The sequence below is a fragment of the Aquarana catesbeiana genome, linkage group LG05 (genome assembly GCF_042186555.1).
Source record: "Aquarana catesbeiana isolate 2022-GZ linkage group LG05, ASM4218655v1, whole genome shotgun sequence".
Taxonomy (NCBI): domain Eukaryota; kingdom Metazoa; phylum Chordata; class Amphibia; order Anura; family Ranidae; genus Aquarana; species Aquarana catesbeiana.
This window is the reverse complement of record NC_133328.1, coordinates 128,634,988-128,657,349: the sequence shown is the minus strand read 5'-3', so window position 1 is coordinate 128,657,349 and position 22,362 is coordinate 128,634,988. Positions and strand designations below refer to the sequence as shown.

General features: G+C 46.7%; 2 protein-coding genes across 5 annotated transcripts in view; one reads left to right on the top strand and one right to left on the bottom strand.

Moving 5' to 3' along the window:
• The window catches only part of BTD (biotinidase), a 118,940-nt gene extending 104,628 nt beyond the window's left edge, over positions 1–14,312 (bottom strand). Inside the window, exon 1 of one of the 3 annotated variants that reach the window (XM_073630188.1) lies at positions 14,182–14,312. The gene's annotated coding sequence lies outside the window, so the exon portion shown is untranslated. Of the gene's footprint in view, positions 1–13,842; positions 13,937–14,181 lie in introns of those variants that run through there. The other 2 variants (XM_073630187.1, XM_073630189.1) reach the window with 2 other exon arrangements.
• Positions 14,313–14,315: 3 nt separating this feature from the next.
• Positions 14,316–22,362, top strand: part of HACL1 (2-hydroxyacyl-CoA lyase 1) — a 95,062-nt gene continuing 87,015 nt past the window's right edge. The window contains exons 1-2 of one of the 2 annotated variants that reach the window (XM_073630185.1): positions 14,316–14,502; positions 19,991–20,095. In XM_073630185.1, coding sequence (XP_073486286.1) covers positions 14,431–14,502; positions 19,991–20,095 — 177 coding nt within the window. In that variant the 5' untranslated portion in view covers positions 14,316–14,430. Of the gene's footprint in view, positions 14,503–14,632; positions 14,761–19,990; positions 20,096–22,362 lie in introns of those variants that run through there. The other variant, XM_073630186.1, reaches the window with a different exon arrangement.

Sequence of the window (22,362 nt, the reverse complement as noted above, 5' to 3'; positions counted from 1 at the left end):
CACTTAAGGGGATGCACTTACCACTGACATAGGGGGGGACACACCCACCACCAGATGTAAAGGGGGCACACCCACCACCCACATAAGGTGGGGGGGTGCACCCGCCACCCACATAAGGCCCCGGGGGATGCACCCGCCACCCACATAAGGCCCCGGGGGATGCACCCGCCACCCACATAAGGCCCCGGGGGATGCACCCGCCACCCACAAAAGGCCCCGGGGGATGCACCCGCCACCCACATAAGGCCCCGGGGGATGCACCCGCCACCCACATAAGGCCCCGGGGGATGCACCCGCCACCCACATAAGGCAGGGGGGATGCACCCGCCACCCACATAAGGCCCGGGGGATGCACCCGCCACCCACATAAGGCCCGGGGGATGCACCCGCCACCCACATAAGGCCCCGGGGGATGCACCCGCCACCCACAAAAGGCAGGGGGGATGCACCCGCCACCCACAAAAGGCAGGGGGGATGCACCCGCCACCCACATAAGGCCCGGGGGATGCACCCACCACCCACATAAGGCCCGGGGGATGCACCCGCCACCCACATAAGGCTCGGGGGATGCACTCGCCACCCACATAAGGCCCGGGGGGGGGGGCATAGACATAAGGTGACAGACTGACCATTGATGTAAGGTGACACACTAACCATGAGTTTCATTAAAATTGCTGTGATTTAGCTACTATTTTTTCTGTGCCCAGCTTTATTCCTTGTAAGACATCTCACCACTGATGTAAGGGCGACGCACCCACCACTGATGTAAAGGAGAAGCATCTGCCACCAATATAAGGAGGACACACCTGCCACCAACGTAATGGAGATGCACCCACCACCGGTGTAATTAGGATGCACCGGCCACTGGCATAAGGAGAATACATCCACAACCAGACATAAAGGGGACACAATTGCCACCAATGTAAATGTGACGCACCAGCCCCCGTCATTAAGGGGATACACCTGCCACAGACGTAAGGAAATGTGCTGACTAATAACATAAGGGGGTGTGAGGGGACACACAGAGCATTGGGTGCCATTAAAATGGCTGTACTTTAGCCACCGTCGGTTTCTGTGCCCAGCTTTAGGGCCGGTTCACACTAGAATTGCATGAGAACGCATGCTTGCACTACTTCTAAAAACGCACTGCACCAGACCACATCGTGCTTCAGTACCACACACTGCATCTGCAATGTGTGTTTGGTGTGATGTTAACAATACACTGGAAATCACACGCAGATTGCAAGGGCAGCGAGTTCATCTGTGATGTGGGAAATGCGCACAGAACGCACCTTTCCTGCACTGCGTTCTGGTGTGAATTGGTCCTTAAATGTTATGCCGTGTACACACGTCTAGACTTCCCGACAGAAAAAGTCCGATGGGAGCTTTTGGTCGGACATTCCGACCGTGTATACTTTTTCTGTCTCCATTTCCGATGGACTCAGATATAGAACATGTTCTAAATCTCTCCGTCGGAAATGCAGACGTAGTTTAGACCGTTCGCAAGTCCGGCCGTGTGTACGCGGCATTAGACATCCGAGGTGTCAGCTATCATTAAATAAATATCCTTACCAGATACATAGGATGAGGGCACCTGGCTCACACACCTGCAGAGACCCAGAAGGACCAAGGGACCTCCAAAACCTGCCTGGTAGGTTCTTAGTGAAGTACGAGCCGTTGGGAGAAACCACACCACACATGACAGGGTCACTGTAAATGCTCTCCATGTAGCAAGCCAATTTTTATATGTTTAGTAAATGGCGGGTGAATTCTAAAGGAAACTCATATACAGTGGAACCTCGGATTACGAGCATAATCCGTTCCAGGAGTATGTTCGCAATCCAATGTACTCGCATATCAAAGCGAGTTTTCCCATTGAAGTCAATGGAAACGAAAATAATTTGTTCCGCATTCACTTTAATGGGATGCAATACCGCATGCGGCCAGAGGCGGGGGGCGGCAGAGAGCCTCAGAAACGCCCGAAAAGGCCCGAGGGACACTTCGGTGGACCTCAGAAAAACTCCATTCACGAGCCTTTCCGATGTTTGCCGAGGTCAGCCAAACTGTCTTTGGGCCTTTCCGTGCATTTCCGAACAGCGCCGATCGGCATCTTTCGGCTCTGCTCGGCTCCAGCGCCCCCCACCTCAGGCCAAAAGCGGTACTGCACACAACTTTTGGCCTGAATCCTGCTCGTTTTGGGTGACAGCATTCGCAAACCGAGTTAGGAATTTTAGAAATACAGTGCTCAGTTTGAAAAACGCTCGTTAACCGCGTTACTCGCAAACTGAGGTTCCACTGTAGAGTGAAATACAGAGGCTGACGATGCTGAAAATGCTAGTTGCCTGGCTGTCTCCAGGAACTTCCCGGAAACAGGTATGCAGATCTGGAACATCAGAAGACACGATCTCAGCTCATATATGATGCTGAATTTGGCTCCTTATTCAGCCAGCTTCTTATTCAGGTTGGATCTTTATTCACAAAGGGGATTATTTACTAAACAATCATCTGCAAAGTTTATAATAAAATCGTGAACATTCACAACCATTCTGTCTCCCTAACTGTTATGTATTTAATGGGGTAATTCTGAATAAATAACTTTTTCTATATAAAAATCATCTTGGCTCACCCAGATGTGACTTGTTGTATATAATTGGGCATCCCTCTATTAGTTAAAGTTCATTTTGGCCTGAGCCAAATGATATAAATCATAAAATATGGCAGCAAATGTGGCACCATGACAGCCATGCATTTCAATGGGAAATTCTGAATAAGAAGCCAAGCTATTCCTATATGAAAACCATCTTGGCTCACCCAAATTCCACTTATTTTATACACATTGGGCATCCTACTATATATATGTACACAATAATTCTGCGCTACCTAGAAGGGGGGATAGAAAGCAGCTAACACAACCAACAAGTGTAAAGAATAACAAAGAGACAAAATAAGTGTAGCGCTAAGGGAAGGGATATAAAAAATGAAGTCTAAGAACTAGCAGTTCAAAGTTCGAGTGCTGAAAGAAACATCCTTGGAAAGAAGATGAAATAAAAAGTCCTCTGGAACGGGTCTCAACAAGGGTACAAATCCTCGGTAGAAGAAGCCCACACACCACCAATGAAAATGAAGAGGCTTACCAGACTTGGTGGACCCGACAAGGCATACGCCAGGTGGGGTCAATCAGGCTTAGGTGGTGCTGGGCTGGAGTAGGTCCAGAAGAGCAGGGATGGTGGAGTGACTTCCACGTGGCTGTGTTCCTCAAACGTGATCAGGCCCGAAGGTCGTGTCCCTCGAATCTCCTCTACTGTCACTTCCAGCAATGTCTTCTCTCTAGTGAGTCGGGAGGAAGTAGAGAGAAGACATTGCTGGAAGTGACAGTAGAGGAGATTCGAGGGACACGACCTTCGGGCCTGATCACGTTTGAGGAACACAGCCACGTGGAAGTCACTCCACCATCCCTGCTCTTCTGGACCTACTCCAGCCCAGCACCACCTAAGCCTGATTGACCCCACCTGGCATATGCCTTGTCGGGTCCACCAAGTCTGGTAAGCCTCTTCATTTTCATTGGTGGTGTGTGGGCTTCTTCTACAGAGGATTTGTACCCTTGTTGAGACCCGTTCCAGAGGACTTTTTATTTCATCTTCTTTCCAAGGATGTTTCTTTCAGCACTCGAACTTTGAACTGCTAGTTCTTAGACTTAATTTTTTATATCCCTTCCATCCTACTATATAGAAAAGTTCAATTTAGCCCGAGCCAAATTGACTGTTATAGTGCCACATTTGGTGCCTTATTTTTTTATTTATATTACTTGGCTCGGGCCAAATTGAACTTTATCTAATAGAAGGATGGCAAATGATATGAAAACAAGTCACATCTGAGTAAGCCAAGGTGGTTTTCATACAGAAAAAGTTATTCAGTATTACCCCATTAAATACATTACAGTTAGGGAGACAGAATTGTTGTTAACCGCTTCTGGACCAGCCGCCGCAGTTTTACTGCAGCAGGTTGGCTCCCCTGTGTGAAAACACATTACTATACGTGATCTCGCGGGGTCCGAATAGCAGGCGTGCGCGCGCCCACTGCACAGCAGGGGTGCAGATGCTCATGGCCGACGGTCGCGATGACCTCCAGCCACGAGCGGGTGTAAACACACACACTTCCCTGTTCTGACAGGAGTGACAGATCGTGTGTTCCTATTAGCTAGGAACCACGATCTGTCAGTTCCTGTAGTTAGTCCCTCCCCCTTCAGTTAGAATCACCTCCCAGGGAACATAGTTAATCCCTTCAACACCCCCTAGTGTTAACCCCCTTCACTGCCAGTGACATTTTTACAGTAATCAATGAATTTCTAATCGCACGGATCGCTGTATTAATGCCAATGGTTCCAAAAATGTGTCAAAATTGTCCGATGTGTCTGCCATAATGTTGCAGTCACGATAAAAATTGCAAATCGCCGCCATTACTAGTAAAAAAAAAAAAAATATAATAAAAATGATATAAATCTATCCCCTATTTTGTAGACGCTACAACTTTTGCGCAAACCAATCAATATACGCTTATTGCGTTTTTTTTTTTCAAAAAATATTTAGAAGAATACATATCGGCCTAAACTGAGGAAAAAAAATGTTTTTTTTTATATATTTTTGAGGGATATTTATTATAGCAAAAAGTAAAAAAAAAATGCGTTTTTTTCAAAATTGTCACTCTTTTTTGTTTATAGCGCAAAAAATTAAAAAAATCGCAGAGGTGATCAAATACCACCAAAAGAAAGCTCTATTTGTGGGAAAAAAAGGGCGTCAATTGTGTTTGGGTACAAAGTTGCACGACCACGCAATTGTCAGTTAAAACAACACAGTGCCGAATCGCAAAAAGTGCTCTGGTCAGGAAGGGGGTAAATTCTTCCGGGGCTGAAGTGGTTGAAGTTCACGATTTTATTATAAACTTTGTAGATGATTGTTTAGTAAATAATCGCTTTTGTGAATAAAGATCCAACCTGAATAAGAAGCTGGCCGAATAATAAGCCAACGTCAGCATCATAGTTCATATATGGAGGCCGCCATTACTAAGCTTCCCTTCTGAAAATGCTAGTTGTCTGGCTGCCACTCCGATCCAATGGCTTTTACCTAAAACCAGGGATGGTGCTATCACTAGGCAAACTAGGCAGCCATCAATAATAATTAAAATCACTGCGCTGTCCCTAATGATATGTGACACAAATTTATGATTATTAGCAAATATGTGAATATAAACAGCTGCGACTTCTATGTAAGATACACACATTACGGTAATCAACAACTCCCAATATCAAGTCGCGCTATAAAGTGAGTTCATGCTGAGAAATAAGATAATTCAACCTTATTAAAGTGAAAAAAAAATAATATAATGGATCAGATTATATATTATAAATAGTCCATTCAAATTGCTAGTTGATCTCCACTGTGAAAATGACACACAATGCACCCGAGAATGGTGATGAGAGAAAAGATCTGCCTTCCACCTCCACACACACTGCCGCTTACCGACTCCTGTTGATCTCTTAGTTGTAGGAGATCACACATGCCTGTGGCTTGATACCAAGCCCGGGCCATTAATTGCATACAGACAAAATCCGAGCGTCCTCACAGGAGTTGCAACTTGTACAAGTATGTTTTATCAGATGTTTCCCAAAAGAAAGTAATAAAAGGCTCCTCCTCCTCACCGGGCACCCTAGGGCGCACTGCTGCCTAGGGGCGCCCATCCACTGGTGCCCCTACTCTCTTCTCTCTGCGACAAGCAACTAAGTCTCAGCATCCGCTGGCAGCTGCCGCTCCATTCGCACATAGTGTCAGAGGCGCAGTGGCTGCGGAGGACTGTGTCCCGACTCCCGAATGAACGAAGCAAGCAAACATTCATTGATGGGCACTAGTAGGCTACATTGATAGGTGCTGGTGAGGCTGCATTAATGGGCGTTGGTGAGGCTGCATTTGATGGGCGCTTCATTAAAAAGGTGGGGTATGCATGGGCAGGACAAATGGGGTGGAGTCAGGGGTGGGGCCAAGAGGGGGTGTGGCAAAAGTGGGTTGCGTCTAGGGCAGGGGTAGGCAACGCCCAGGACTGGTGCCGCAAGCGACACGCAAAGCCTCTTTTGCCAGCACCCGACTCCCTCCCCATCAGCAGAGCATCGCAGGGAAGTGTCAGTGAGACACGAACACATTCCAGTTTCAGAATTCCCCCTGCCGCACCTGCACTGAGGGGGAGGCACTGTGCCCCCCCACATTGTAACAGATTGGAAACAATGTTTGGTTCTCTGACCTTGCTGTAGCTGCGATCATCCACTTTTGTGATGGGGAAGTGATTGGGTGCAGTTCTGCTGGGGGGGGGGGGGGCGGTCCCTGTTTCCAGGAGGAGGAGGACTGTCATTGGCCACTGCTAAAGCCAATCACGGTCCTGCTGGCCCCGTCCACCATCTGGAGGAAGATGACTCGCTTGGTTGCCACTACCAATCTCAGAAAGAAGGGATTTACCTGTGATTGAGAAAACAGCAATCAGGTGACAGTTTGTGGAATTACTGTTGAGCTTCTGGGAACTTTGTTGAAATTATTCCTGAACCTTTGCATCACTTACTACTGAACCCCTCTGCACTCTGTGTCCTTTAACCACTTGACGACCGCCTCACGCCGATGTACGTCGGCAAGGTGGCACGGACAGGCAAAATCACGTACATATACGTGATTTGCCTTCCGCGGGTGGGGGGTCCGATCGGACCCCCCCCCCGGTGCCCGAGGCGGTCGTCTTTTGTCTCACGGCGATCGGAGGTGAGGGGGAGGCCATCCGTTCGTGGCCCCCCCCTCGCGATCGCCGCCGGCCAATCGAATCATTCCTTTGCTGCTGTATGCTAAACAGCAGCAAAGGAAATTATGTCATCTCTCCTCGGCTCGGTAATTTCCGTTCCGGCCCGAGGAGAGAAGACAGGTATGTGAGTGCACAACACTACACACACACAGTAGAACATGCCAGGCACACTAAACACCCCGATCCCCCCCCCGATCGCCCCCCAATCACCCCCCCCCCCTGTCACAAACTGACACCAGCAGTTTTTTTTTTTTTTTTTTTCTGATTACTGCATGGTGTCAGTTTGTGACAGTTACAGTGTTGGGACAGTTAGTATTAACCCCCTGTAGGTCTAGGATACCCCCCTAACCCCCCCTAATAAAGTTTTAACCCCTTGATCCCCCCGTCACCAGTGTCGCTAAGCGATCATTTTTCTGATCGCTGTATTAGTGTCGCTGGTGACGCTAGTTAGGGACCTAAATATTTAGGTTCGCCGTCAGCGTTTTATAGCGACAGGGACCCACATATACTACCGAATAAATGTTTTAACCCCTTGATGGCCCCCTAGTTAACCCTTTCACCACTGATCACCGTATAACTGTTACGGTTGACGCTGGTTAGTTTGTTTATTTTTTATAGTGTCAGGGCACCCGCCGTTTATTACCGAATAAAGGTTTAGCCCCCTGATCGCCCGGCGGTGATATGCGTCGCCCCAGGCAGCGTCAGATTAGCGCCAGTACCGCTAACACCCACGCATGCAGCATACGCCTCCCTTAGTGGTATAGTATCTGATCGGATCAATATCTGATCCGATCAGATCTATACTAGCGTCCCCAGCAGTTTAGGGTTCCCAAAAACGCAGTATTAGCGGGATCAGCCCAGATACCTGCTAGCACCTGCGTTTTGCCCCTCCGCCCAGCCCACCCAAGTGCAGTATCGATCGATCACTGTCACTTACAAAACACTAAACGCATAACTGCAGCGTTCGCAGAGTCAGTCCTGATCCCTGCGATCGCTAACAGTTTTTTTGGTAGCATTTTGGTGAACTGGCAAGCACCAGCCCCAGGCAGCGTCAGGTTAGCGCCAGTAGCGCTAACACCCACGCATGCACCGTACAGCTCCCTTAGTGGTATAGTATCTGAACGGATCAATATCTGGTCCGATCAGATCTATACTAGCGTCCCCAGCAGTTTAGGGTTCCCAAAAACACAGTGTTAGCGGGATCAGCCCAGATATCTGCTAGCACCTGCGTTTTGCCCCTCCGCCCGGCCCAGCCCACCCAAGTGCAGTATCGATCGATCACTGACACTTACAAAACACTTAACGCATAACTGCAGCGTTCGCAGAGTCAGGCCTGATCCCTGCGATCGCTAACAGTTTTTTTGGTAGCTTTTTATTGAACTGGCAAGCGCCAGCGGCCTAGTACACCCCGGTCGTAGTCAAACCAGCACTGCAGTAACACTTGGTGACGTGGCGAGTCCCATAAATGCAGTTCAAGCTGGTGAGGTGGCAAGCACAAGTAGTGTCCCGCTGCCACCAAGAAGACAAACACAGGCCCGTCGTGCCCATAATGCCCTTCCTGCTGCATTCGCCAATCCTAATTGGGAACCCACCGCTTCTGCAGCGCCCGTACTTCCCTCATTCACATCCCCAACCAAATGCAGTCGGCTGCATGAGAGGCATTTTCTTTATGTCCTCCCGAGTACCCCTACCCAACGAACCCCCCCAAAAAAGATGTCGTGTCTGCAACAAGCGCGGATATAGACGTGACACCCGCTATTATTGTCCCTCCTGTCCTGACAATCCTGGTCTTTGCATTGGTGAATGTTTTGAACGCTACCATTCACTAGTTGAGTATTAGCGTAGGGTACAGCTTTGCACAGACTAGGCACACTTTCACAGGGTCTCCCAAGATGCCATCGCATTTTGAGAGACCCGAACCTGGAACCGTTACCGTTATAAAAGTTAGTTACAAAAAAAGTGTAAAAAAAAAAAATATATATAAAATAAAAAAAAAATAGTTGTCGTTTCATTGTTCTCTCTCTCTCTCTCTCTATTCTCTCTCTCTATTGTTCTGCTCTTTTTTACTGTATTCTATTCTGCAATGTTTTATTGTTATTATGTTTTATCATGTTTGCTTTTCAGGTATGCAATTTTTTATACTTTACCGTTTACTGTGCTTTATTGTTAACTATTTTTTTGTCTTCAGGTACGCCATTCACGGCTTTGAATGGTTATACCAGAATGATGCCTGCAGTTTTGCAGTTTTAGGTATCATCTTGGTATCATTCTTTTCAGCCAGCGGTCGGCTTTCATGTAAAAGCAATCCTAGCGGCTAATTAGCCTCTAGACTGCTTTTACAAGCCCCCCCCCCACCGTCTTCCGTGTTTTTCTCTGGCTCTCCTGTCTCAACAGGGAACCTGAGAATGCAGCCGGTGATTCAGCCAGCTGACCATAGAGCTGATCAGAGACCAGAGTGGCTCCAAACATCTCTATGGCCTAAGAAACCGGAAGCTACGAGCATTTTATGACTTAAATTTCGCCGGATGTAAATAGCGCCATTGGGAAATTGGGGAAGCATTTTATCACACCGATCTTGGTGTCGTCAGATGCTTTGAGGGCAGAGGAGAGATCTAGGGTCTAATAGACCCCAATTTTTCAAAAAAGAGTACCTGTCACTACCTATTGCTATCATAGGGGATATTTACATTCCCCGAGATAACAATAAAAATGATTAAAAAAAAAAAAAAAATGAAAGGAACAGTTTAAAAATAAGATAAAAAAGCAAAAAAATAATAAAGAAAGAAAAAAAAAAAAAAAAAAAAAAAAAAAAAAAGCACCCCTGTCGCCCCCTGCTCTCGCGCTAAGGCGAACGCAAACGGCGGTCTGTCGTCAAACGTAAACAGCAATTGCACCATGCATGTGAGGTATCACCGCGAAGGTCAGATCGAGGGCAGTAATTTTTGCAGTAGACCTCCTCTGTAAATCTAAAGTGGTAACCTGTAAAGGCTTTTAAAAATGTATTTATTTTGTTGCCACTGCACGTTTGTGCGCAATTTTAAAGCATGTCATGTTTGGTATCCATGTACTCGGCCTAAGATCATCTTTTTTATTTCATCAAACATTTGGGCAATATAGTGTGTTTTAGTGCATTAAAATTTAAAAAAAGTGTGTTTTTTCCCCAAAAAATGCGTTTGAAAAATCGCTGCGCAAATACTGTGTGAAAAAAAAAAATGAAACACCCACCATTTTAATCTGTAGGGCATTTGCTTTAAAAAAAATATATAATGTTTGGGGGTTCAAAGTAATTTTTTTGCAAAAAAAAATAACTTTTTCATGTAAACAATGAGTGTCAGAAAGGGCTTTGTCTTCAAGTGGTTAGAAGAGAGAGTGATGTGTGACATAAGCTTCTAAATGTTGTGCATAAAATGCCAGGACAGTTCAAAACCCCCCCAAATGACCCCATTTTGGAAAGTAGACACCCCAAGCTATTTGCTGAGAGGCATGTCGAGTCCATGGAATATTTTATATTGCGACACAAGTTGCGGGAAAGAGACAAATTTTTTTTTTTTTTTTTTTGCACAAAGTTGTCACTTAATGATATATTGCTCAAACATGCCATGGGAATATGTGAAATTACACCCCAAAATACATTCTGCTGCTTCTCCTGAGTACGGGGATACCACATGTGTGGGACCTTTTGGGAGCCGCGTACGGGACCCCGAAAACCAAGCACCGCCTTCAGGCTTTCTAAGGGCGTGAATTTTTGATTTCACTCTTCACTGCCTATCACAGTTTCGGAGGCCATGGTAAGCCCAGGTGGCACAAAATCCCCCCAAATGACCCCATTTTGGAAAGTAGACACCCAAAGCTATTTGCTGAGAGGTATAGTGAGTATTTTGCAGACCTCACTTTTTGTCACAAAGTTTTGAAAATTGAAAAAAGAAAAAAAAAAATGTTTTTTCTTGTCTTTCTTCATTTTCAAAAACAAATGAGAGCTGCAAAATACTCACCATGCCTCTCAGCAAATAGCTTGGGGTGTCTACTTTCCAAAATGGGGTCATTTGGGGGGGTTTTGTGCCACCTGGGCATTCCATGGCCTCCGAAACTGTGATAGGCAGTGAAGAGCGAAATCAAAAATTTACACCCTTAGAAATCCTGAAGGCGGTGCTTGGTTTTCGGGGCCCCGTACGCGGCTAAGCTCCCAAAAAGTCCCACACATGTGGTATCCCCATACTCAGGAGAAGCAGCTGAATGTATTTTGGGGTGCAATTCCACATATGCCCATGGCCTGCGTGAGCAATATATCATTTAGTGACAACTTTTTGTAAATATTTTTATTTTTTTTTTGTCATTATTCAATCACTTGGGACAAAAAAAATAAATATTCAATGGGTTTAACATGCCTCTCAGCAATTTCCTTGGGGTGTCTACTTTCCAAAATGGGGTCATTTGGGGGGGGGGGGTGTACTGCCCTGCCATTTTAGCACCTCAAGAAATGACATAGGCAGTCATAAACTAAAAGCTGTGTAAATTACAGAAAATGTACCCTAGTTTGTAGACGCTATAACTTTTGCGCAAACCAATAAATATACGCTTATTGACATTTTTTTTACCAAAGACATGTGGCCGAATAAATTTTGGCCTAAATGTATGACTAAAATTTAGTTTATTGGATTTTTTTTATAACAAAAAGTAGAAAATATCATTTTTTTTCAAAATTTTCGGTCTTTTTCCGTTTATAGCGCAAAAAATAAAAACTGCAGAGGTGATCAAATACCATCAAAAGAAAGCTCTATTTGTGGGAAGAAAAGGACGCAAATTTCGTTTGGGTATAGCATTGCATGACCGCGCAATTAGCAGTTAAAGCGACGCAGTGCCAAATTGGAAAAAGACCTCTGGTCCTTAGGCAGCATAATGGTCCGGGGCTCAAGTGGTTAAGCCACAGCCAGTATTCAGCGCCATGAAAATCACACCCAACCACTTTTTCTCAGCTGCGGGAGCCCAACTTATGATCCTGCACACAGGCCCACTGCTTTCAGAAAATGCCCCTGACCTGAGCTCATCATTGCGCATCCAATCCAGATGCTTGTATATGACATCACATACATCGCATACAAGCATGTGGGCTGGATGCAAGAGTTGGATCAGAAGGATGAGTGTGACAGGACAGGTAGATGTGTCTCATCTCTGCTTCCTTTCATCACTCTGCATATCATCGATGAGAAGAGGGTACAGAGGTGGAGCAGATGAGCAAGAGGGTACAGTGGTGGGGAAAATGAGCCGGAGGGGTTCAGAGGTAGGACAGAAGAGCAGGGGGGTTTCACCATACATATTACAGACCAATCACAGCAATCCATCGCAGTCACCTACACAGATGTGTGTTCTGCCCTCACTGGCTGTACATTACCCAGCTGTCTCACAAAGCCTCGCAGCCAGGGACAGCCAGGCATGTAGCATTCCCAGAGGACAGTTCTATTTATTTTTTAATCGCCACATTGGCGTCACTAGTGTGGGGACAAAGAGGGCCATGACCCCCCCAATTTTACTGTGTGCCCCCCCAAGTGTAACCTGAATAACGTTCGCTGGCCAACGTCGCGGCTGTCACAGTGTTCTCCTCAATGACTTTTCTCCTGGCAGTCTCTCTGAACCAGTGAGAGCCTCGAGTACGGGGCTACTAGCCCAGGTGACGGCTGCCTCTGTTTTTTGTGGGAGTTGTAGTCCGAGGCGGCGGCTGCGTGCTTAAGCTCCCTCACCCTGCTCCCGGTGGGTGGAGTCAGTCTGGAGAGCAGTGCAGCCAGCCTTCGAGTTCGTGCTACAACTCCCCTCGCTGCGGCCGGATCTTTTGGTGCACCACAGTGCTGGCTGGTGGCTCCAAACAGTACAGTAACAGTACTGTGGACTAAGCTGAGCAGAGCTTGACCCCAGGAGCAACATCACCCACCCCTCAGGACTGGAGGAAGAGAGGACCTGTCCTGCTGAGCTCTGAGCTGGCAGCTGCCGAGCAAGCTGAAGTGAGTTAGAGACTCTGATACCCCTACATGATCAATCACCCCATCGATCTCTCCTATGGTTGCCACCTCATCCCTTTAAACCCGAACACATATTAATTACACAGGTTCTGTGGCTGATTAAGGTGGTAATTAAACTCACTTGTTGCCTTATCTGCATTTAATTAGCCTCAGAACCTGTGTAATTCATATGTGTTCGGGTTTAAAGGGATGAGGTGGCAACTCTAATCTCCCCCCCATACACCTCATTTACCTTGTCCATGGCCTGTGAATCCTACTGGGAGCTGCCCATGGCCTACAGGCCAGCAGGACCCACATGCCGTGGTCGGCTCCCAGCAGGACCCACAGCTGGCCACTGACCTGTGGGTCCTGCTGGGAGCTGGCCACTGACCTGTGGGTCCTGCTGGGAGCTGGCCACTGACCTGTGGGTCCTGCTGGGAGCTGGCCACTGACCTGTGGGTCCTGCTGGGAGCTGGCCACTGACCTGTGGGTCCTGCTGGGAGCTGGCCACTGACCTGTGGGTCCTGCTGGGAGCTGGAGGTGGACCTGTGGGTCCTGCTGGGAGCTGGCCACTGACCTCTGGGTCCTGCTGGGAGCTGGCCACTGACCTGTCAGTCCTGCTGGCCACTGACCTGTGGGTCCTGCTGGCCACTGACCTGTGGGTCCTGCTGGCCACTGACCTGTGGGTCCTGCTGGGAGCTGGAGGTGGACCTGTGGGTCCTGCTGGGAGCTGGCCACTGACCTCTGGGTCCTGCTGGGAGCTGGCCACTGACCTGTCAGTCCTGCTGGCCACTGACCTGTGGGTCCTGCTGGCCACTGACCTGTGGGTCCTGCTGGCCACTGACCTGTGGGTCCTGCTGGGAGCTGGAGGTGGACCTGTGGGTCCTGCTGGGAGCTGGCCACTGACCTCTGGGTCCTGCTGGGAGCTGGCCACTGACCTGTCAGTCCTGCTGGCCACTGACCTGTGGGTCCTGCTGAGAGCTGGAGGTGGACCTGTGGGTCCTGCTGGGAGCTGGAGGCGGACCTGTGGGTCCTGCTGGCCACTAGCTTAGGGTGTCCAGAAGTCCCCTGCACCGCCGGATTACAAAAATCTCCCACTTACACGGCACGGCAAAACAAAGGTGAATGTGTAACAAGACCTCTGGAGTGCATTCTCTTCTTGAAAAAAATAAAAATATGTGTGTGTTTGTATGTGTGTATATATGTGCCCCCTCCCTCCTAAATATGAAAGCTAGAGACGCCACTGTTAAATCGCCCCCCTTGAAGCCTAAAGCCACGCCTTTTTTAAACAAGCCACACCCCAAACCCACGCATATCAGATCAAATGAGTATTTGTGAATCGCTATCAGCAGACATCACATACCGATCACCTCTGACACGCTTCTTCTCCTGCACCTTGGACTGTACTCTGCCCCATATCAGACACCAGGGGGCGGGGATAGTCTAAAGCTCCAATCTACAAACAACATAACGACCCGCCCTCCGCCTCTTTTCAGTGGTAGAAGGGAGGTGTGTGGGCGGGGTTAGGCGGCTGCGAGTTAGCGATAGGCTGTGCGGCCTGTGTATGGGAAGTTAGTGCTGTGTGTACAGAGATCACTTATACTGGTTCAGCATGGCATCTGAACAGAGCTCCCAGGAGCCGGTCACCGGGGCCCAGATCATTGCAGAAGCCTTGGTTGCACAGGTAAGAGCCTACGGCTTCTCCTTCCCATTAGATAACATGGACAGCGCTCCCGGGGATAGCACTGGGCGGGGCTAGCACTGGGCGGGGCTTAGCTGCAGCCTGTAGGATTGGCATTGCTGACTTCCTTCTGGAGATGCTGGCTGTCTGGCTCCTGGATGGATACTTTGTAGGGATCAGGGATCCTGCAGTGCAGATCAGGATAGGATGGCGTTGTTCTAAGAACTGGGCAGCATGGATTCTTCCATGGATCTCTTAAAGGTGAACTCCAGGCAGATACAAAAGACACCCACACCTCTCCTTTTCTCCCTCTCTCTGGAAGGAGCAGTATGCATTAGATGTGCACACTACACATCTGATAGTCCGGGGTGAGCAAGAGAGGGGGGGCTACATTTCTACATACAGGGGGGCGCAGAGAAAGAACATAGAGACCAATGGTAGAATTTAACCCCTACAGCCCCCCCCCCAACAGGAGGTCCCATCAGAGCAGCAAAAAGGAATTTGGAGAAGACGGAGTTAAAAATACATATTTAGCATTTTGTTCTTTTTAGGGGCCGCTTTACACCAGAACGCGGCGCAGGAAAGGTGCGTTCCTTTTCCCACACCACATTTAGATGCACCTTCCTTGCGATCTGCATGCGATTGTCAATGTAATGCTAAGGGCACCCTAAATGCTGGTCGCACACTCAGTGCGTTTGTGGGCATCAAATCGCATAATTTCGCAGTACCATGGCATTTGGTGTGAGACTTTTTTTTTAAAAGTAGTGTGTGCATTACTTATTCCACATTCTGGTGAGATTTGCAACCCATTCAAAGGGATAGGCTGCAAAATCGTACCACGTGAGAATGCCTGGGGATCGCACAGGAATGTGGCACAAAGTCCCGCTGTAAACTGGCCCTTAAAGCAACATTAAAGCTTCATTTAAAAATGTAAAATAACAAACATGTTATATTTATATGCTCTGCATAATGGCTTTGCACAGAGCTTCCCCGATCCTCTTCTTCTGGGGTCTTCGGCAAGTGCCCCCATGAAAAGCTGCTTTTCATTGGGGCACCCATGCAGGCTCCTTCCGGGGCCACCCTGTCTGTGTCTATTGACACAGAGCAGGCGGCTCCAGCCCCGCTCCCTTGGCAAAGCAATGGCTCCTGCAGCTATTAATCTGCTCAGAGGGGAGGGAGACAGTGGTGAGAGCCATTGCTCTCATGCACATCACTGGATCGGGATTAGGTATAAGGGGGGGTTTGCAGCACAGGAGTTTTTTGCCTTAAGATAAAAAGCCTTCTGTGTACAGCAGCTGCCTTCCAGCACTCCCTAATACTTAACTGAGCCCCATCTCTCTCCAGCAATGTTCACAAGTTCCTCGGGCATCCGGGACTCTCCTCCTTGGCTGAGACACAGCAGTGGTGCTATTGGCTCCCGCTGCTGTCAATCAAAGTCAGCTAGCCAATCAGGAGAGAGAGGGGGCTTTGTCGAATTGGGGCTCCATGTCTGAATGGACACAGGGAGCTGTGACTCAGCTCGGGTACCCCCATAGCAAGCTGCTTGCTATGGGGGCACTGAACAGGAGGAAGGGGCCAGGAGAGCCGAATAGGGACCTGAGAAGAGGAGGATCCGGGCTGCTCTGTGCAAATCCATTACACAGAGGAGGTAAGTATAATATGTTTGTTATTTTTAGAGAAAAAAAAATAAGACTTTACAGCCACTTTAAAGCATAGAATGCATTACGGTGAAAAACCTTTAGGCTGGGTTCACATAAAGTGACGTAGCGGCTCACAACAGGAGTCCGGTACATCTCCATTTACCATTTCAGGTCAGATTTCAGCCTGAATTCGGACCTGAAGCAGATCAATAGACGCACAGGGCCCCTGTGCAATTCGCACCAGAGCCGCTGCGCTGATATATGAACTGGCTCCATAAAGAGCCTGTCACAATCTCCTGCTGCGGGATTTGGATACGCAGAAACCCACATTTAGTGCGCACTAGTGTAAACCTTGCCTTAGGCTTTAGAACCACTTTAAACCGGAGGTTAGTGTCACTTTAAAGCTAAGTTGTCACAACTTTCTAGAAATTGTCTAGTGCAAATGTATCATCAGAATTTGTTTTATCTTTAGGCCTTGTTTAGACTTGCGGTTGTGGGGGAAGTAAAAATGTGTGGTTGAGCCACGTTTTTGCCACTCAACAACCTCCCCGCCAAGCTGCAATCTGTAGCAGATGGGGATGTTGTTTGCATGCCATGGCTGCGATGCTTTGCTTTGTTGACCCAACACTACACATTCAAGCCAATGGGGAAGCATCACATCTGCATGCAATGCATGTGGTTTTGGCACATTTGGCTAAAATGGGGTTAAAACAGACGGTGAGGAGGCGTTGCATTGCTCCTTCACTTCCTGTCAGTAGCCTCAGGCGCAAAATCTGAACGCAGATTCAAAATCTACCCTCAGGGCGGGTTCACACCATAGAAACGCAGCCTGGATGCGTTTCTTCATGCACATTTTAGATGTGTTCCCATGTGATTTTAATGGGTTTTTGATGCGTTCTGGTGCATTTTTTTCCCCTCCTTTTTTTTTTCTTCACCTTAAATAAGGACCTGCATTCTGATACATTTAGGTGCATTCCAGTGTGGTTTTTTATGCATTTTACCTCATTCCAGTACCTGTTCAGTACAGAAAAAATTCAACATGTTCGTTTTTTACTGGAACGCACAGGAATTGACTGCACTGATCTGAACTATGCCATTGGAAACCATATAACCTACTGTCCATGCATTTTTGATGCAGAAAAAAAAATACCCTGGACTGCATGTGGTGTGAACTGGCCCTTAGGCCAGGTTCACACTGGTACGACACGACACTCCGGCTTTCATCTGACTTCAGTGAACGGGATCCGACTTTGATCCCCGACAAATACTAGGCCCTTTGAGTCTGGTATGAATCTTGAAGAGGAACCCCTTGCCAAAAGAAAAGAAAACAGCATTGCGTCCCCTTCGGTCTGGTATGGTTATTAAGGGTAACCCCCACACCAAAAAAAACGGCGTGGGGTCCCCCCCCCCCAAAATCCATACCAGACCCTTATCCAAGCCTGGCAGATCAGGAAATGGGGGGGGGGGGTGACCTGGGGGTCCTAGTAGATGATAGGCTCAGCAATGGCATGCAATGCCAAGCTGCTGCTACCAAAGCAAACAGAATATTGGCATGCATTAAAAAGGGGATCAACTCCAGAGATAAAGTGATATTTCTCCCACTCTACAAGACTCTGGTCTGGCTGCACCTGGAGTATGCTGTCCAGTTCTGGGCACTAGTCCTCAGGAAGGATGTACTGGAAATGGAGCGAGTACAAAGAAGGGCAACAAAGCTAATAAAGGGTCTGGAGGATATTAGTTATGAGGAAAGGTTGTGAGCACTGAACTTATTCTCTCTGGAGAAGAGACTCTTGAGAGGGGATATGATTTCAATTTACAAATACCATACTGGTGACCCCACAATAGGGATAGAACTTTTTCGTGGAAGGGAGTTTAACAAGACTCGTGGCCACTCATTAAAATTAGAAGAAAAGAGGTTTAACCTTAAACTGCATAGAGGGTTCTTTACTGTAAGAGCGACAAGGATGTGGAATTTCCTTCCACAGGCAGTGGTCTCAGCGGGGGGCATTGATAGTTTCAAAAAACTATTAGATAAGCACCTGAACGACCGCAATATACAGGGATATACAATGTAATACTGACATATAATCACACACATAGGTTGGACTTGTGTCTTTTTTTCAACCTCACCTACTATCTAACTTCTGAATGTTGGCATTACTTCTGAGCAGCCACCAATCAGATTTCATTCTGCAGAGAAGGTACAGATCTAGAGTAATACTGCAGTGTAGAACTATTATAAAAATCTAAGGGTTCATGTACACAAGGATCAGAGTCGGTAACCTGTCAGCTAATTACACTGCCGGGTGCTTCAGTTTGGCTTGCAAATCTTAAAGCAGAACTCCCAGTCACAGAAATTTCCTAAGGCAAAAGAAATAGGTAAATAGTTACCCCTGTAAGGGTTGTTAAATGGTTACATCACCTGTTAACGGGATACAAGGTCTTCTGTGAATGTACAAAGGGCAGAGGAAGGAAAGGGTAAACAGCATTGGGTATTCAGCACGCACTGGCAGCAGTACCTGGGAAACAAAGGTGTATTTTTTTGCCTTAAGAATGTAGATAAATCTCTGTAGCTGGTGTTCCGCCTTGGGCCCCGTTCCCCTTTCATAAAGCAGGAACAAGCGTACCCACTTGTGTTTTTTTTTTTTTTTTTTTTTTCGCAATTAACATATGTTTCCACATGTCACTCATAGGGCAGCCCATTCACTTGAATAGCCTGCCCTATGCGTGTTTGTCGCAACAAAGAAGCTCAGAGACCAGATTTTGACCCATGCCAGGCACATTTTTACATATGTGCTTTGTCATGCAACAATTGTGGCAAAATCGCAATTTACCATTAATAATGCATGATGTTCAGCGCAATTAGGAATCACGGGCAAAATCGTGCTGATTATGCCCACAATTCCAAATCGCTAAGTGTGCACAAGGCCTTAAAGCGGAGTTCCAACAACATTTTTATTTATTTTTTTTTATATAATGTATATCTTAGGATTATTACATACACTAATGACACCACAAGCAGAATCTTCCAGGATACGGTGCAGCTGAATGACCAACATGCACCACCCGTTCCCAACATGCACCACCCGTTCTTGCACAGGCGCAGTATGAAAGCCTTGCAGCGCTGTGAACTTCTCACGTTGCCATTGCAATGCATGGCGTCGTCGGAAGTGCCCTCCCCGTTGCAATGGCAATGAAGATCCCCACTGACTCCTAGGAATTATGACACAAAGCTCCCAGGAGACAGTGCGCCGCAGGAATTGACGGGATTAGCCGCGGGTGGGAGAAGGCAGAAGTTAAATAGAACAGCTTACATTCAGGGTAAGCTGACTGAAAAAAAAAATTAAAAAATAAACGATCAATGAGGAAAAAATAGCCATTTATATATTACTTAATTTTAATAAGTGGGTGGAACTCCGCTTATAGTAGTTGCTTATTATATTCGTTAGGATATGTATGAGAGGGAGGGGAGCGATTGTGGTGTGTACACAGGTATGAGGTTCACAAGGAAGTCCACTTCAGGATGTTTTAGATGTTTCTGAGATGCTTTGCCTTGCCTCAATTTTGATTTGTCTTTCAGTTGCTCGAGAAGTTACTTTTTGCTTTGCCATTGACTTGTATGGGGAAGAAAAGCAGCTCTGATACAAACAAAAACTTTTGTGCAAATATGAAATAATAAAAATAGGGACTGCTGTGATGAGGAACATACAGTATATTGAAAAGTCAAAGTATCTGGTTGTCTTGAAATACAGCTCTCTGCAGTACAGAGATCCTATGAAAAAGATACAGCTCTAAAAACATGGAACACTGAATTATAACAATCTGCTACTAGAATTTGTTTCTATTTTCAGAATGTGAAGTACATGTTCGGTATTGTTGGCGTTCCTGTGATTGAAATCGCTATTGCTGCCCAAGTAGCAGGAATCAAATATGTTGGCATGAGAAATGAGCAAGCGGTAAGTAAAGCAAAGTAATGTACTAGTAATGAGTCTAATTTGCCCTCCTACTAATGAGTCTAATTTGCCCGCCTACTAATGAGTCTAAATTTGCCCGCCTACTAATGAGTCTAAATTTGCCCGCCTACTAATGAGTCTAAATTTGCCCGCCTACTAATGAGTCTAAATTTGCCCGCCTAGTAATGAGTCTAATTTGCCCGCCTAGTAATGAGTCTAATTTGCCCGCCTAGTAATGGGTCTAATTTGCCCTAATATTAATGAGTCCAATTTGACCTCTTAGTTTTTATCTGGGACTACAGAATAATTAGTGGAGACGTCATGGAAATAGAGTGGTTGAGATTCAGTAGTTTAGCAGACACAACTGGCAAAGCTATGGTCCACAAAAATTCTGTGCCATGTCAGCTAATAACAGGAACTAAGAGCTGAGTGCATGTCTGATACTTGAACAGGTATATTTCTGTACTTTCAGGGTCTTTAGCCACTTCCGGACCGCCCACCGTGGATATACGTCGGTACTTTGACGTTGTTATGGCAGCAGATAGCTTACCGGAGCCGTCGGTAGCAGCAGAGACCTTTCCCCTCACTTCCTGGATGCCGAGTGAGGGAAAGATGGCCCCCGCTTGGCTCCATAGCATTGGAGGACAAAAGTGACGTCAAAGGTCACTTCCGCCCAATGCTCTTAAAGGGTACTTTTTTTTTTTTTTTGTAAAAAAAAAAAAAAAAAAAAAGACGTTTAATTTTTATTTTTTCATTGCATTTTCGTGTAAATATGAGATCTGAGGTCTTTTTGGTCCAGTCATGCTTTTTTCTATTACAAGGGATGTTTACATTCCTTGTAATAGGAATAAAAGTGACGAAAACATTTTTTTTTAAAAGGACAGTGTAAAAAATAAAAAGTAAAATAAATAAAATATAAATAAAAATGTAAACCCCCCTCGCAGAGCTCACGCGCAGAAGCGAACGCATACGTAAGTTACGCCCGCATATGAAAACGCTGTTTTTAACCCCTTCCCGCCGACCGTACGCAGATATGCGTACTCGGCTTTCCGGGGTTATACCGGGATGATGCCCGCAGCTGCAGGCATCATCCCGGAACCGTTGTTTACAGCGGGCGATCGGCTACCCGTGTATAACAACCGATGCGGCTAAAAGCCGCTCGGTTGTTATACCGGAGGAGCGGGAGGGGACATCCCCCCCCCCTCCCGCCGCTGTTACCGTGCGATCGGGAGGCCCGGTGTCCATTCGGCGGCTGGGGGTGGGCTGGAACGAAGCTGCGAGTGGCTTCGTTCCAGCCTTCTCGTTGTAAACGCGGAAGCGACGTCATGACGTCACATCCCGTTTACTCGGCTGCCAATGGCGCCGAATTTAAAAAAGTACACAGTATTCAGAATCGCCGTTTTCGGCGATCTGAATACTTTGAAGTGTAAAGGAGGGATGGGGGGTCTTTTAGACCCCCCATCCCTCCATAAAGAGTATCTGTCACCACCTATTACTGTCACAAGGGATGTTTACATTGCTTGTGACAGCAATAAAAGTAAAAAAAAAAAAAAAATTTTTTAAACACAATTTATAAAGTACAAAAATAAATAAAATAAAAAAAAAAAAATGTTTAAAGTGCCCCTGTCCCCGCGAGCTCGCGCAGCGAAGAAAACGCATACGGAAGTCGCGCCCGCATATGTAAACGGTGTTCAAACCACACATGTGAGGTATCGCCGCGATCGTCAGAGCGAGAGCAATAATTCTAGCCCTAGACCTCCTCTGTAGCTCAAACCTGGTAACCGTAAAAAAATTTTAAAGCGTCGCCTATGGAAATTCATAGGTACCGTAGTTCGTCGCCATTCCACGAGTGCGTGCAATTATAAAGGGTGACATGTTTGGTATCTATTTACTTGGCGTAACATCATCTTTCACTTTATACAAAAAAATTGGGGTAACTTTACTGTTTGGATTTTTTAAAATTCATGAAAGTGTCACTTTTCCAAAAATTTGCGTTTAAAACACCGCTGCACAAATACCGTGTGATAAAAAATATTGCAACAATCGCCATTTTATTCTCTAGATTCTCTGCTAAAAAAATATATATAATGTTTGGGGGTTCTAAGTAATTTTCTAGCAAAAAATACGGATTTTAACTTGTAAATGCCAAATTTCAAAAATAGGCTTAGTCATGAAAGGGTTAAACCACACATGAGGTATAGCCACGATCGTTAGAGCAATAATTCTAGCACTAGACCCCCTCTGTAACTCTAAACCTGTAAAAAAAAAAA